The sequence below is a fragment of the Leishmania panamensis genome, assembly GCF_000755165.1.
Source record: "Leishmania panamensis strain MHOM/PA/94/PSC-1 chromosome 34 sequence".
Lineage (NCBI taxonomy): Eukaryota > Euglenozoa > Kinetoplastea > Trypanosomatida > Trypanosomatidae > Leishmania > Leishmania panamensis.
Window position 1 is genome coordinate 1,044,301 of NC_025881.1, and position 16,051 is coordinate 1,060,351.

At 56.2% G+C, this 16,051-nt stretch overlaps 6 protein-coding genes across 6 annotated transcripts; all 6 read right to left on the reverse strand.

Moving 5' to 3' along the window:
* Positions 1 to 834: 834 nt before the first annotated feature.
* Positions 835 to 2,781, reverse strand: LPMP_342670 (membrane transporter, putative; the record flags this gene model as incomplete). Its single annotated transcript, XM_010704391.1, has 1 exon — positions 835 to 2,781. One exon carries the CDS (start codon positions 2,779 to 2,781, stop codon positions 835 to 837), a length of 1,947 nt encoding a protein of 648 aa, XP_010702693.1.
* A 1,754-nt stretch (positions 2,782 to 4,535) lies between these two features.
* Positions 4,536 to 6,197, reverse strand: LPMP_342680 (hypothetical protein; the record flags this gene model as incomplete). Its single annotated transcript, XM_010704392.1, has 1 exon — positions 4,536 to 6,197. The coding sequence occupies one exon, from the start codon at positions 6,195 to 6,197 to the stop codon at positions 4,536 to 4,538; it is 1,662 nt and encodes a 553-aa protein (XP_010702694.1).
* A 523-nt stretch (positions 6,198 to 6,720) lies between these two features.
* On the reverse strand, positions 6,721 to 8,091 carry LPMP_342690 (aminotransferase, putative; the record flags this gene model as incomplete). Its single annotated transcript, XM_010704393.1, has 1 exon — positions 6,721 to 8,091. One exon carries the CDS (start codon positions 8,089 to 8,091, stop codon positions 6,721 to 6,723), a length of 1,371 nt encoding a protein of 456 aa, XP_010702695.1.
* A 1,601-nt stretch (positions 8,092 to 9,692) lies between these two features.
* On the reverse strand, positions 9,693 to 11,357 carry LPMP_342700 (RNA polymerase-associated protein LEO1, putative; the record flags this gene model as incomplete). The annotated part of the gene is made up of 1 exon (XM_010704394.1): positions 9,693 to 11,357. One exon carries the CDS (start codon positions 11,355 to 11,357, stop codon positions 9,693 to 9,695), a length of 1,665 nt encoding a protein of 554 aa, XP_010702696.1.
* A 1,422-nt stretch (positions 11,358 to 12,779) lies between these two features.
* On the reverse strand, positions 12,780 to 13,241 carry LPMP_342710 (hypothetical protein; the record flags this gene model as incomplete). The annotated part of the gene is made up of 1 exon (XM_010704395.1): positions 12,780 to 13,241. The coding sequence occupies one exon, from the start codon at positions 13,239 to 13,241 to the stop codon at positions 12,780 to 12,782; it is 462 nt and encodes a 153-aa protein (XP_010702697.1).
* A 539-nt stretch (positions 13,242 to 13,780) lies between these two features.
* On the reverse strand, positions 13,781 to 16,003 carry LPMP_342720 (protein kinase, putative; the record flags this gene model as incomplete). The annotated part of the gene is made up of 1 exon (XM_010704396.1): positions 13,781 to 16,003. The coding sequence occupies one exon, from the start codon at positions 16,001 to 16,003 to the stop codon at positions 13,781 to 13,783; it is 2,223 nt and encodes a 740-aa protein (XP_010702698.1).
* Positions 16,004 to 16,051: the final 48 nt, after the last annotated feature.

The following is a 16,051-nucleotide window of genomic DNA, read 5'->3' on the forward strand; positions in this document are numbered from 1 at the left end:
GATGCACGCTGGGCTCTTTGGTTGCCTCGCGGTTCACAGTGGTGTAAGTCGGACTGCGCTATGACGCAGCATCAGCTTCTGCACCGTCGCTCTCGCCGCTGAAAACGGCTCTTCACCTAAACTCGCACACACACACGCACAGAACACGCGCGTGGGGGGCGGGAGGGGGGGTGGGCAAAGACTTGGTTGGGTACCTGTTCCTCCTCTCCCGCGACTACACCCTGCGCTGCTTGCCTAAAAGCGGACCTCTCCAGACACCCATAACACGGCAACCAAATGACACCTGATCAAACCACCTCCTCCCTTCCAAGAAAAAGCCGAGAAGAAGTCAGCTGAACCGTTGATTCCGTAAAAGAACGTTGCCGTACGTGACGTTGCTCACTTTTGTCGTCGTTTCCACGGATTCCCGAGGTTGAACTCAAGACGCAAAGAAAGGACACACGCGCAACCGAAGACGTAAAAACTGAAAAAGAAAACACACGATACCCAGCGCCTCAGACACACTCCCTCCTCCTCTCCCAGAGTACTGTCTTGTAGTGGGAGCGCTTTCCTTCACGAAAGTGTTCCACTTCAACGACGAAGTCACCACTTGCACATGGTGAAGTATCAACGCGTCAGACATTGGGTTGTTTGACATACACCTCACCCTCCCCCCACCCCACTGTCGACTCTTGCCAGTCAGACGGAGGCGCTTCGCCACAGCGAAGGAGGTGCAGAAACACCAATTTTGCAATCCAGAGAGCAGTGCAGCGGATTGTCTTTCGTCTTCCCATCTCACAGAGTACCGTCCCCTCATGAAACACATGAGAGAACGGTAGTGTAAACCTGTATCAGTCAGCCCGACACTCGGATTGGCAGAAGGGAGGAGAGGATAATACTCAGAAGCAGTGGCACGCACGTAATCCAGAAGACAAAATGATAGTTGAACGGGAACGGGTGTGTGACGCCGTTCAGCGACCACGCAAAGAGCGGCGGAATTACTGCCATCGTCGTCATGCGCGATAAGGAGGCGATTGACTGAGCGATTCCGTTGATTGAGCCGACGCACTCGTTCGGCGCACTGCGCACCACACACATGAAGATGATGGAGAAGCACCAGGAGATACCTATCTCGCGCGTCGAGGTGGCAACAGCAACGGCATAGAACATGGTGGACTTGTCCGTCAAGTACGCACAGCGGGGTGTAAGGATACAGGTGATGCACCACAGAAGCACTGAAAAGTCCCACAGTGGTCGTGTGGCGCCGCCGAGACACTTCAGGATACGACTAAAGAGCAAACTCGCTGCAGCATATACAACAGAAGAGATGCCCAGGAGAATACCAATGTCGGCGGAGGCAAGGTCCAGGCCCCCTTTGGGGCGCTCTGCAATTGCCCAAAGCAGAATCACTTCCAGCAGCGCACTGTCCGTGGAGGCAATACACATGTACATGATCAATACGGTCCGCGAGCTCGGCAGCGCAAATACCTCTCGAAACCCAAGCGTAACCGTTTGAGAAGCATGCCTCAGTAAGGCGCTATCAGCTGTGCCATCGTGAGGCTTACAAGAAAACGACTTCCGACAGTCGGTCTTTTCCTTGAACTGCGTCTCTGGTAACGAATGGAGCGGCGACAACGCCACCTTCTTGTCGAGTCGACCCGGCAGAGTGTGACCGCTGCCCTCACAGCAACGCGCATTTTGGAGCAGGCACGCTAAAGAAGAGTGAGGGGGCACATGGGATGTATGCCGCTCTGAAAGGCCGTATCGACTAGCGCCTCCACTCATTCCAGTATCGGGGCTCGAACTGCCAAAGTTTCTTGTGAATGAGGAGATAGCAGCCAACTGTTTCAGGCTCTCCTGCGTTGACGGTAGGCTTGTAGATGCAAACGCCTCTTTCGAAAGCAGCGGATGCAAGGATGCGCCACCTTCGCGTCCGCTAAGGTCATCCGCGGCTGCCGCATTTTGGTACGCATCCTCAGCAACAACACCCCCATCGTAGTCGTCATCTTCGATAACGGCAATCTGTTCGGCAGAGTTGACGTGGTCGGCAACACCCATGCCGTGCTGTTGGGGCACGTCGGACGATCGACATTTCCGCTGCGAGGTAGACATAAAGAGTGACATGAAGGGCTCGACTGGGCGGCGGTTGGTCTCTGGCAAGACTCGCGAAATCACGAGGAGTGTGATTACTGAAATGAGGCTGATTAGCAAGCACGGCAGCAGCGCTGGATGCACCACAAAGATGTTGCCGCTGTCCTCCGACATACCAGGGAACAGCCAGGGGCCCAGTACGGCGTGGTGAATCGGGTTGTAGAGGTGTCCTCCAAGCGCTGGCCCGACCACAGAGCCCACCCCCCAGAAAATGTTAATGGCCGCAAAGCCCATACCTTCTGTCTCCTTGTCGGTGATGTCTGCAATCACCGTCTTCGCCACCAGCACGTTCCCGTTAGCACAGCCTTGGATAAAGCGTGTGATTATGCAGAGCTTCAAACTTGGGCTCATGCCAAAGAAGATGGATGCTAGGGCGTTCGTTAGGAGTCCTACCTGAATAATCGGCTTCCGCCCGACTCGGTCGCTTGCCGTCCCCCACAGCTTCCCCGTCAACATCTGACCCAGCTGATAAATGGAAATCAGCAGACCAGACACGTAGCCCGCCTTACTAGGTGGAATGTCCTCGAGATGCGCCACAAGCAGTCCCACAAACGGCATCATGAGCGTCGCCGAGAGCGACTCTGACACTAACACGGTCGAGAGAGTGGCCATGTTGGTGTAGAAGGAGGCTGTTCTCTCCTTGGGCGTCATTGCGGAGAAGATTCTCTGGAGGAAAGAACGAATTGCACAAGGGAAGGAGAAGTGAGAAGTACGGTGAGCGGTAAAGAAAGAAAAAAAGGGAGACACGCCTCGGTCTGGCAGTGACTTCTGGGGTGTCTGTGTTAGCTGGAAGCAAAGGCGAATCGTGGGGGAGCACTATCGCGGGTATCGCAGCAGCACCAGCAGGACAACAATAGGCACACACACACAAACACATACACACACACGAGAGAGAGAGAGGGGGGGGGGGCAGAGGAGGCAATGCCCCAAACAGTAAGAAAAACACGTGCGCCAGACCTCACAATTAGTACTGAGCTTGACGTGAATGAGGGGGAGAGGGACGTCAACAGCAACCCGCACACACACACACACACACACAAAAGAAAGAAAGCCAAGAGACAAGGTCGACGTGGTGGAGGCAAGAGAAGAGGGGAGAGGAAGGGACGGATAAGTTAACAAAACGAGGCAGATCTCAACGGCAGAGACACACCCCTTAAGTCCTCACCGAGAAAAGGAAAAGGGAAACAAAGCAGAGCAGCGCTGTATTATAGAGAAGAGCAACAGCGAACAAAGTCAAGCTCGACAGCAGTCGTACATGCGAAAGGAGACGGGACACACACGCACGCGTGTGCAGGCGGACAGAGCCACTGGTAGAGAGGTAAGGGGAGGGGAGGGGATGAAGAGCAGCAGCTGGGCAAAAGATACCGTTCACGTCGGTCACACAAGAGGAGCAGAAGTCTTGGAGCTGCAACGGAGAATGGTGGTTGTTCTGCAACTGGGTGTGATTTGAACAATCGGGGGTGGGGGTCGCTTTGGTCTGCGTCAGGGTGTGCACTGTCGAAGAACGTTGTCACAGTCTCTCCCTACAGGAGGGATGTTGACGGCACCAGTGTACGCTTGGTCGAATGGGTGTGAAGCGTAGAAGCAATTTCGAGAATCTCTCGAGGTGCCCGTGGATCTGTTCAGCTTCCTTTCGTTGTGCGTTCTGGCAAATCGGTTAGGGGCCCAGCATGTGAGTGTGGGAGCTGCACCTGTATGTGCGTATGCGTCGGCACAGACGAGGCACAGTACGACCAGAGAGTGGACGTGAACTGCGTCTGATCCCCAATAGAGAGCCGCGAGAGAAAAACCCGGGTAAGGGAGGAGGGCGCACAGGTGAACACCTACATCCAAACACTCTCTGACATGGACCACGGACGCTAACAGTATTCCTCCCTGAGATGCTCGCAACGATAATAACGAAAGTGAAAGAGGAAGGAGAAAAAAATCGAAACCGCGAGGCACGACAACGAGGGAGGTCAGAATCAGAGAGAGAGAGGAGAAAAGAAGTAAGGAAAAAGAAGGTCGCAATCGCGGAGGAGGCAGAGGAATATACAGGCCTTGCATGTTAGTCCTCGCTTGAGCGCAGCGCACAACTGGAATGCCCTAGTTGCCGTATCAACGCACCGACCAGCGCGGCTCAGCCCCGTCCCCTCTCTCTCTCTAGTCTCCTTTTCAAAGCAGCCAGTTTGCACCCTCTACGCGTTGGCGATGTCCCCCACATTAGTGCATCGTTGATTCTTTCTCAGTTCTTATTCTCGGCTTCTGAAAATGGGCTTGCAGAGTCGCCAATGTACCAGCAGTGATACACGTGGAGGGTAGAGGAGGAGTGGTGGGTTTGGAGGATGGGGTGGTGGTGAACATGGAAGGAGTCCTCTGTTCTTCACCCAAGAACATGCACAAGCAGCATGCGGCGCGCAATTGCCTCATGGCGGCACATTGCGCAGTGCCGCCGCTAGATCCCACAGAGTAGCGAGTGAAGACAGCTCCACAACGTGAGCTGAGCCCTCGTTTGAGTGGCGTCGCACGCGCAGCGGCCAGCCGCTGTGCGGCGAGGTGATGCTTGTTGGTCGGGGTAGCACGGAGGCGAGTGTAGTGGATCTGGGAAGTCGGCACCATTCCCGCACGATCGGCCTCAGCGTAGAGAGCTGTGCAATAGGATATGTTGTCACCGAGGGCACTAAGCGAGGTAATTGGCACTTCACATCACCCGCTCTTAACGGAGCCTCGCCATCCGCTTCATGGCGAGGCAGCTTCAACGGTGGAGACCCCACGAATTCCCTCGTAGCCCCGTCGCCTGAGGTGATATTCCGTTTCTCTTCGGAGTCAGCTGCTTTCGAAGTCCCGTTCACGACACATTCCAGCTGGTCGTCAAGAAGTCGCATCAGCTGGGCAGGTCGACGACTTCGCGCGTGCGAGAGCGCCTCCACATCTGTTCCCAGCACGGTCCGCTTGTAAAGGTCCGCACCTCCAAGGCCGAAGCGCATGCTCTTGGTAACATGAAGGTTGTAGACGTCTCTAGATGCCAACGACTGCACCACTCGCTTCCGCACGGCCTCACACGTATACTGGGAAGCGTACACCATGAAAGAGAGGCACAGGGGCTGTAGCGAATCCCCTACCGCTGCGCCCGGCAAGGTGAGAGGTGCTCTTGGAGTTCCCTTGGAGGAGGTGGATTTCACTGCATCGTGCTGTTGTGTCCGCGGCATTCGACGCATGGCAGCGGGCGACTTGGCCAGCACAGAGGCCTTCTGGTTCCCCAGCGGGTTGCAGACCCACGTGAAGGGTGTGTAGGCAGCGCACCACACCTGGTCCTCCTCCCCAGCTTCATTCAGAGATGGTGAGCCCACGACCTCTACCCTCTCAAGGGCTAGGACAAGAGGTTTCGTGCGCCATTGCGTCGCTGCAGAGGCGACGGGTGGCTCGGCGTCGACGTACGCAGCACAGTCATCTCTAGGTGCCATGATGAGCACAAGTGGAAACAAGTCGCGCGCGACGTCTTCAACAGTGGGTCCATGCGTACAGCGACTTTCGCACTCATCAACTTGGTGAGCACGCACCGACTTCCTTGTACGGCACCTGTGAAACAGTCGGAGCTGACCACTTACTAGGTAGACGAAGGAGTCATTGTGTTCATGGCAGCGTAGCACAGGTGGCACCCCTTGGTGAAACACCGCGCGACGCGCATATGCGGTGCGAGGCACCTTCGCCAGTTGGCTCCGATACAACTGCTCCATAACCTCAGCTACATGGTTGACGTAGAGCGCCAAAGAAGCCCCGGCAGCGTCTTCGGCCGCTCCGCTCGGTCCGGGAGAGGTCCGCCCGAGGTCTTCAGACGCGGTACTAGTGGACTGAGCGTGCGCTACCTCCTCGGATGATTTCCCGAGGTGGGCGTCGAGGACTAGCCGCGGCCAGCAGCATGTATGATGTTCCTTGTAGAAGTCGGCGTAGAACTTGAGCTCGTGTACTTCAAGAGACAAGTGAGGTGTATCATCTTCGTCCTTCCACGTTGCCGGCGGAGGCACCTGGAGCACCTCCCACGCGTTCGGCCGACTGTGTGGAATACCGCAGAAGGACACGAAGCACATGCGACACAGACGCACGAGTCTACCAAGAGGAGTGGGAAAGAGAAAGGGAGAGTGTGAGGTTTAGGGAGGGGGCATTCTTCCGCTTGGGGTTCCCTCCGCCATTAATCAAACCGTGCAGACACTTCGGAAGAGACAAAAATTCTGACGCGGGGAGGAGAAAGAGGGTCGTCATCATGAGAGCAGTCGCACCTCTTTGTCACGGAAAGAACGCAATACGCGCCGCGACTTCCTTTAAATGGCGAGTCACTTCGTGCTTCTATGCACAACGTTATTGCCTGTGCGCCGCGAGAATGAGCGCCTCCGTCGTTGAAGCCCCGGAAGTGTAAGTATTACCTTCATTACTTTGCGGTGGGATATGCAATTACCACGAGAAGCGCACTGGGAGCTGTGCATTTCCTCAACTAGCGCCTCGCCATCATTGCTGTATGGGAGGGCATTACCCAAAGTGCGGAAGGAAGATAGGAGGAATAACAGCGGGCGTGGGAGAGAGAAAGAGAGGGAGAGGGAGGAGGAGACGGTGTTCTTATTCCACCTCGAACTGCTGCGCAGCCCGCCGCGCGATAATCTTACCCGCTCGACGCACGTCATCCATGGTTGTGGTACGCCCAGTTGAGATACGCAGAGTGCCAATGGCTCGATCCACACCTACCTGAACTGCCTTGAGCGGATCAGAGACGACGATCTCGGTTCCCTCATCGATTGTCGAGTGGCAAGCCGAGCCTGTGGATATGCACACCTCATCCCCAGTGGCGAGAATCAGTCGCTGCGCTGATATGTAGGTGACAGGCGATCCTGTTTTCATGTTTGGCACTCGCTTGAAGAGCGCGCAGTTGAGCGTGTTTGGCAGTGCGACCGTGACATCGCCGTTGACAACGAGGCCCATGTCGTGCGTTGCCAGCTCCACTTTCAGCACTCGCAGAAGTTCATCGCGGGTGTCTCGCATTACAGCTGAGAAGCGGTCAATATTTGTGCACGCGATGCGGAGCGCCTCAGCAATGCCCGCCACGAGCAGCACGTTCTCCGTGCCAGGCCGGATGCCACGCTCATGGCCTGCGCCGAAGAGGATGTTCTGCACCGCCACACCAGGTTTGACGTACAGCGCGCCGACGCCCTTGGGACCGTAGAATTTGTGTCCGCAGACAGAGAGGAAGTCCACGTTTGTGTCCTGCACATCCACCGGCACCTTACCCAGTGACTGGGCGGCGTCTGTGTGAAAAAGACACGCCGCCCCGCAGAGCTCCTTTGTTAGGCGGCACAACTCTTTGATGTCGTTGACGGCTCCAATTTCGTTGTTCGCAAACATGACAGAGACGAGAGCGACACACGTGGGGCCACCAGGGAGACCGTTCAGGACCTTCCGCAGCGACGATGCATCAAGTCGGCCAGTCTGCGGGTTCACTGCAACATGCACCACCTTCACTGTGGCTTGTGATCCTGTCTTGGCGCCGTCAGTGGTGCTAGCGGTGCCACTAGTCGCTGGGTTGCTGCCATTCATATACCTCAGTACCTCTGCCACGGCAGGATGCTCCACGTTGGAGGAGACGACATAGCGTCTCCGGGGCTCCCTCTGCCGAAGGGCGAGCGTGCCGCCGGCAATGGCGAGGTTGTTGCTCTCTGTTCCGCCCGAGGTGAAGATGATGGACTCCGATGATAGCGCGTTGAGGGCCACCTGCACTTTTTTTCGTGCTTCTTCCAACTCATACTTTGCCGCTAGACCGTAGGGATGTGCTGAGCTCGGATTGCCCCACGTTCCATGTATGCGACAAATCTCCTGCCAAGCCTCCTCACAGAGCGGCGTAGTGGCGTTGTAGTCGAGGTAGATGGGCAGTGGCTCTGTCTGCGGCAAAGGCTGCGGTTTGCGCTTCTTCAGCGGAGGTCCCGGAGCGTTACACATGAGCAAAGATTACGCAAGACCGACAAGCAGTTAAGGATTGGGGGGGGGGGGGTACTGCCTCAGTGGTACTGGGTGTTGGGGGCTTCGTGGTCACTGCCACCCACACCGCGCGATTACCAGGACACGTGAAGACACGGAGAGCGGTAGAAAGAGGGGATAGTGAGAGCAAATCATAGAAAAGATATTTGAGGTAAGAGGCTCTAGAGGAACGAGGCTCTTTTCTAGAGATTCAGCCAAAGTTGCAGTCTCCGCTCCGTTTACACATCATGCAAGACGCCGACTTTGGGAAACATAGCACCGTGGGTCCAGCCCAGGCGCAGACGAGGAGCTGAGGCCGAACACCACGTGCAGCCAGCCATTCATTATCCCGCGCATCCTCGAGCGTGACTGCCGCTGTACTCCCTCCTCCCAAGAAAAAAAAACTTTCAGTCAACCGTTACACAGTTTGTCGCACTTTCCCTCTTTTAGACGTGTGTTGGCACACATCGTGCAATCGCTGCTAAACTGCTTTGTGGTTCCCTACAAAGAAATTTCATGTGCACGGATGCGCCACTCTGCCCACCAGCCCACTCACGTGTCGCGCTGGTCGGGCTTGTCTGGGTCTCTCTTTTCTATCGGCATCCCTTTAGCAGGCCACCTCGACGGAGTAGACAGGCTAGAAGCTACAGGAACGAAAAGTGGGCGAGTGTGGGCAAGAAGCAAGATGGTAAGGAGAGGGAGTGAGGTGGTTAACCACGGCAACGAAAGAGTCGAGCCACTGCAGCTGCTCAGACACCCGACGACGAAAGGTGCACACCTACACAAAAGGAGATGCGAGGACGTACATCACGCCTCGACACGCAGACACCACTGAAGAACACAACTCTCAGCGTGTGGACTGGGGGTACTGCTGGGGCAGCCACAACAAAGACAAATTGATCCGGATACTAATGGAGTCTGCGCAGCACTTTTCCTTTCTCCACGTCAGACGGGGAGGGGGGGGAGGAGGACAAGAACACAAACATTAACACACAACAACCACAACCACAACAGCCACCACAACACCAAAAAAGGGAAAAGAGAAGATGCAACACCATTCAGGTTTCATTTTCCCTTCCCTGTGACTGCCACGAAACCGCTGCGGACCCGAGTGGAGGCGAGCAGAGCGCTGCGTCTTTCCCTTCTTCCGATCTTTTCTTCGTTAGAGCAGCAGAAGAATAAGAGAAGGAGCAAAAAAAAAAAACGACAGACACGCCAGCCCTCCCCACTCCACAAAACAAGGGAACAAAGCCAACACAAATGCACTGATACAAGATGAAACACAGGAGGCGGGAGAGAGAGAGGGAGACAGAGCAATGGGGGGACGCACAGGAACCCATGAGGCATACACAGGACCCACCGCAGCGAGAAAAAAAAAGAAAAAGTGAAGTTGGCACGCTCGGAAACGGATACAGCCACTGAAAGAGGCCTGGGAAGAGAGAACGAGAAGGTGTCGACAGGAAATCAATCAAGATGGCCCGGGATCGAGTTCATGAGAGAGGCTGAATATGTGAAGGAGACAGGTATCCAGAGTTCGGCATCGTTTGCCTCACAGCCAGATCCACTCTCGCCACACGTTTCTCTCATAGCTCATCAGGAAAGAGGGCGGCGAGCTCCTCCCTCACACGCTGGGTGTTTACTGTCGGCAGCTCCGCCGCCACCTCGGCGAGCATTTTCGGTACCTCTGACTTCACCACCTCATCCAGAGTGTCATTCATCGTGATGAAGGTGAGTGTGCCGTCCACGGAGGCAAACGCCTCGGCATTCATCGGAACGTGTGTCAACAATGCCCGTAGTGCCGCCGCTAAGCCGTTGTAGCGAGAGTCACTACGCTCTGATTTAAACTTCTCGGCAGACTTTTTCGTAGGCTCAGTTGCATTGTTTCGTGCGTACATGTCCGCCAACTGCCGCTCGAATGAGTCGGCATCACTAACCTCCTCATCGCCGTCACCCTCATCGTCTTCCTTGTCCCTCAAGAACGGGTCACCGCTCATGTCATGGATGCTATCGATGCCGCCCTGCAGGTCGAGGTCGCGGTCAAGACGACTGCGCTTCTGGCCGCGGTTCGCCGCACGCTGTGCAGCCTTGAGTGCCGCCACCCGCAGCTGGTCCTCACGCTCTGCCTTCAGCTGCTCCGCCGAAACGCCTATGACATGATCCTGCAACCGTGCCTCTAGTTGCAGCTGCTCTGCCAGTGTCATCGGATGGCCGTCCTTGATGCGCCGCTTCATCTCCCGCTCGCGCACTTCGTACTCCTCGCGCACATACTCCTCTTGAATGGTGCGTCCCTTGCGCGGGTGAGCCCAGTCGATAGGCGGCATAGAAAAGTCTGTGTATGGCAAGTTGCGGTGGCGGCTCTCCACCTCGCGCTGGCGGCGTTCCTGCGCGAGGGCAACCTCGATGGAAGCCGCCTCCCCGAGGCGCGCGGTGAGATGCTTCGCCGGCACTGTGGAGGTAATCACAGCCTCAATTTCCATCCCCTCCTTGCCCACCTCCAATGACTCACCGAGAAGATTCAGTGTGGAGTCCTGCGAGGGCAGCAGCATCAGAACGTCATTGCCGACGTGCATCGTCATGGTGCCGTCGCTCCAGCGCACTATACGGCTATTGCTCGAAGTTCCCTTGTCAGTGACACTCCACCGCATCACATTCGTTGGGGTGTAGAGCATAAACTTATTGCTTTCCAAGTATGCGCATGTAGACGGGTCGCAAGGACGCGGGTCGGCGTGCAGCGTCTGTCGGTTCGGAAAGATGACCGGCATGTCCAGCAGCCAGGACGGAGTCGCCGCCCTTTTTCGATTCTCGTCCCAGCGCTCCGGCAGCGAACCTTCCAGGAGCGTGAAGGGGGCGTGCTGATCGACGCGCAGCACGTCGGCGCCAGCGCTGCCGAAGTACCGCGCACCCTCCTCGTACACTACAACATCCTTGTTCATTTTCATCTCCCGCGCAAGCATCTCAGCGGCGTGTCGCTCTTCTTGAAAGAGGTGTAAGTCATCTTCGCGAATGGCACCACCAAAGAGGTCGTCCAGAATGGCGCGTGTATCAATGAGGCCCGGGTCCTTGGCGGCCGCTCGGTCCACCTTCTCTATCTGGAAGATAGGTCCGAAGAGCGCCTGTATCGTGAGCGCCGCGGTCGCCGGGACGTGGGCACCTCCCGGGTGGGCGAGGACGTCCTCCTCATCGAATCCCTTGGTCGTCGCCGCTGCTAGAGGAGACGTAGCCGCTGGAATATGCGATGCAGGATCCATTAGGTCTTTCGGCTCTGCTGCCACGGGGCACTCCGCGTTTGAGAAATGAGCAGCGTAGATGATCTGAGAACGCAGTACGCACTCAAATTTAAAAACCGAGAGAGAGAGGGCGGAAAGGGAGAGGGATGCTTCACTCTCCGGGGTAGTTACCGAGACGCTGAACCACGAACGACACCACGCGGTGCAGCACACCACCATCACCAGAGACAAGTGCCAGACCAATTTCGCGCCTACACAAACACAAGCCCAAAACGACAGTGAGCACGACACCACGACCTGCAGGCAAGAGTACCGTTGCTGCTCGTGCTCCTTCTTCCGTGCACGGGAGCTGTGATGCTGCCACGAGACCCCAAAGTGCCAAAATGGCAGGAAAACACGTATGAAAAAAAAGGTCGAACGTGCTGGGGAAGGGAGTCTGCTGCCTCTCTGTGATTGCGTTTGTGTGGGTGTGCGAGTGAGTCTTCTCGTGAGAGCAATGCTACAGCACTGATGAAGCTCACAGCAAAGCGTTACACTCCCTCCGCGCGGGCGGGGGAAGGGAGCAGGGGGCGAAGTATCGGCGCCTCACGTGATCAGCGCGAGCAGCAGGCTGAAGCGACCGCAGAAGGACAACCGCCGTCTGAGGTGGTAAAGAGGGTCTGTGAAACCCACAACAACACAGGGGCGCGCTGCAAGTTCAAGCACACATTACCCCCACAGAGAATACGGAAGGAAGAAATAAGCGCAAGGGGTTCGTGTGAGGAAGATAGGATGACATAGCAGATATGCCGTCTTGATGGAAATGGATAGGGGACTCTGCTAAGCACACGAGTGAAAAGCGAGCTAACGTGGTCACAACGCAACAGTCAGCGAAGGCAGCGCCTCTTGCATGAGCAGCGCTCTTGCATACGTTTACGCAATACACTTCTGTACTCGTATCGACTGCATCCCCCACTTCCACTCTGCAGCTAGCAGAGTCATCGTGGGTGTCCTCGGCGAGCGTATTTTTGTTGGTTTGGTTTGGTTGCCGACGAACAACACGCTGTGGGCCTCCAAGCCTCACGGAGGAGGGGGGGAGGGCACGCACCAAAGAGTTTGCGCTGAGGTACAATGCTTACAAGTACCTTACACGATCCTGAGCGAGCAAGATGGGCGCCAGAAAAGATTACTCTCACGTCCCAAACTAACAACGTCCGCCCTCTTGCATACTGCAAGGGAGGCCTACACCAAGCTGCAAAAATTCCTACCGACAAGAAAGCGTGTCACCTGCCAACGATCCTACCAAGGTTTCCGGCTCTTGTGGAAGACCAGTAGTGAGAGCAGTGTGCTTAAGAGCACGTCGGCACATCTGAAACACATTCACATCGTTGCGGAAAGATTGATTACGCAATACACACACACACACGGCACTGTTACTCCCCTTATTCTCCTCGGTCTCCTTTTTCAGTTGTGCAAGTCCTCGTTTCGGATTTGTGCTCGGATCTTGACGCAACGCTTCTTGCGATCCCATTTGTTGGAGAGACTGTCGCTCACCGCCAGCCCACGCTCGACCATCTTTTCCCTGCGCCTCGCTTGTTTTCGTGTCATCTGCTTTTTGCTCTTCTTGACAGGGGTGTCCAGGATGAGGTCGCCGACAATGCGCATCGCTCGCTTCACCATAACGCTTCTTGCCGCATCATTGTCTATGTCTCGGCTGCTAGCAGCAGCGCGGGCGTTGACTTCTTCCTCTATCTCACCATTCAGTCGCGCCATCTCTCGGTCAACCTCGTCCTCCAGTTTTTGGGATTGCTGCTCACTGCGGCGCTCCAGCTCACGCTGCGCGCGCTCCACCTTTCGCTTCTGCACCGTCTTGCGGTGCGCCCGCTTCTTCGCCATCTGCTTCAGCTTTCGCACTAGTTTCGTCATGGTTGTAGAGAGGAAGTAGCGAATGAGGAAGCAAATTGGCCCTTTGCGGCTCCTTCTCAGTGTTTTGAAAGAGCGCCTGGCTGCGGCACGGATACGAAGTAAGAGGAGGAATATATTCTGCGTGTGGGCGTACGTGGGGAAAGAGAAGAGAGACGGGGTCACGTAAGTGCGCTATACCAATGAAGAAATGGGTGGTGCGCACTGAACATTGGCAATATGTATTGCAGTTTAGCCGCACCAGAGCAAGGAGCAAATGAATGCAGAAGCACACACAACATCCAATGGACCGGCACGCAGTAAGACACGCACCATCACGACTGAAGCTGCGGTGTGTACATCAAAGGTTTTGTCGCTTCTGATCCCAGAAGAACGGAGGTCGCAGAAGAGACGGATATGTCCAACGGCATCACCCGAGAAAGACAAAAAGTGAAAGTACAGTTGGAAGGCAACGTCACCATCTCACAGAGGGTAAATACGCACACACACACACATCCCAACATGCGTCCCAGGACATAGGCTTGTTAACTCCTCCGCAGTGGTCAGTATCCGTCCATTTTTAGGTGTTTTTTTCGCTGCTTCCGTAGCCACGAGTTGTAGAGAATAGCGGAGGTGTTTGCGGCTCTGTCAGAGGAAATTACATGGGCGGGCATGGAGGGCATCATACGCAGCGTTTCGTTCACGTTGAAAACAGACCCCTTTTCGTTAGCCGCCGAGTTCCCCGTTGTATCGTTAAGGGAGGCATCTTCTCGGATCGGTTGAGCACCCCCAGCGGCCGACGTATCCATGGAAGAAGCGTGTAGCAGTGCTTCGGCAAGGGTAACGGTCTCTATGAGGGCTTCGACGTCCGACGGAGAGTTCGTGAAACCCTCCAAAAGGAGCTCCATAAAACGAAAGCACAGCTTCGGGTTACTGTGCTCCAGTTTGGCAAAGTGCTCAGTGAGCTCCTCCATAATGGTCGTAGTGCTGGTGATGTCGCGCGGCAGCTGCCGAGTGCGCTGTACACGGTCACGCAGCGCTTTGTAGGTGCTCTGTTGTACACAGGGCGTGGCTAGAGTTGATGGGTCACTTGACATCACGCATATTCGGTGGTACTGCTCATGCAGAAGTGCGATATCTTGTAGCGCTTGCTGGGTCGCTGCGGCCAACGACGGAGGTGAACTTTGTCGAGGCTGCGTGGTGGCTGCGGCAGTTGGGTCCTTTGATGCACGGCTGCCTAGCAGTGCACATGGGTCAGCTGTTCCCAGAGAAGAATCGACCATCGGTACGAACGCATCCCGAAAACTGCGCGGAGTCGTCCAGGCGAGAACCTGGTGGGATAGGAATACCAAGGTGTCGTCAGCAACCACGCCAGGCAGGTTCGTGTCGGTCGTGTTCATCGTTCGCGAGTGCCGCGCAACCGGCTGCATCGACGAAGGTGAGGCTTCGTTGTTCTTGACAGTCATGACGGCTTCAGCGAGGCTCATGATAGCTGGGGTCGGCTCGCGCACTCTAAGGGGGTGGTGCTTCCCAAAGCATCTGGACTCGAGCAGCATCCCAAGAGTCGGGCGCCGCGTGGGAGAATACTCGAGGCAGCTGCGAATGAGCTCGACCATATCCTTCTCCGTCTCTGACGGAAGCAGACTAACAAGTTCATGCAGATGACTGCGCACGACGACAAGGCGCTCAGCAGCATTGGTGGCCGTGGAGAGGTCCTTGTGATTTAAGGAGCACAGCTGTAGCATGAGAAGTCCCAATGCCCACACATCAGCAGAGAAAGGAAGCACACCCCACGGCGCGGATGTACCGTCATTCCAGCACGCCATTTCGCACATCTCGGGCGCACAAACACAAGATCCTCCTTCGCCGGATACAGATCTCATTGAGTTGTCGATAGACGCCATGCACGGCACCGTCGTGGTGACTGCCAGTGCAGCACCGGTCGACTTCTCCACTATATCGAGCGTAGCCGCAGCACGGAGAGGGAGCCGAACGCGCACGCATCCCTTCTTCAGGTCCAAGTGGACGCAGTCGAGGGGAATATCGGGGCACAAGACATGCCCAACAGCGTGCACGTGGAGCAGGAGCTCAGCGAGTTGGCGCGAAATAGCCGCCGCATCCTCCTGCATCTTGCGGTTGCTTCTCTTAATATGCCGCTTCGCCACGGCGTCGGCGTAGTCAGCGAGCGAACAGCCCTCAACGTACTCCTCGACTACTACCAGCGCAGCTATCGTCGATGAAGGGGTCAGCGCGGATGCCGTTGGGCCGTCCGGCCGTGTGGGGCCTTCAGTGTCCTGTGCGCTGTCTGCCTCTTTCGCGTGGTTCTCGCGTGGTGGTGGTGTGCTCGGCAGAGACGCTCCGGGCCACGTCTTCACATTGACGCTGTCGGCGCCGTCACTGGTCAAGGTTGGAGGGCTCAACACCTGATCTGTGTAGAAGGCATCTATCATTGCGCGCAGAAAAGGGTGATCCACTTGCCGGCGAAGCCTGATGTTCTGCAGGACGAGATCCAGCGAGGCTGCTTCAGATGTGGTGGCCGGGTCCTGAAGAGAGGTAGTCAGTGGAATGTAGGTGACCAGTGCAGCGCTTGCGAATGACTTGGGGTGCGACTCACCACTGCTCGCCTCTCTACGTCGTGATACGTCCTTCGTGCCTGGAGGGGTGAGGCATTGGGCACGGTACGTCGCGGCCCGTGCGAAAAGTGCGCCGTAGGAGCCAGGTTCAGCCACCACAGCCCTTTCCAGCCGGTGCTCGCGACCACAGGTGTCGACAAGCACGGCGCTCATGACACCGCAAACGGCGGAGAGCACCCGAACAGCAGAACAGAATCTGGT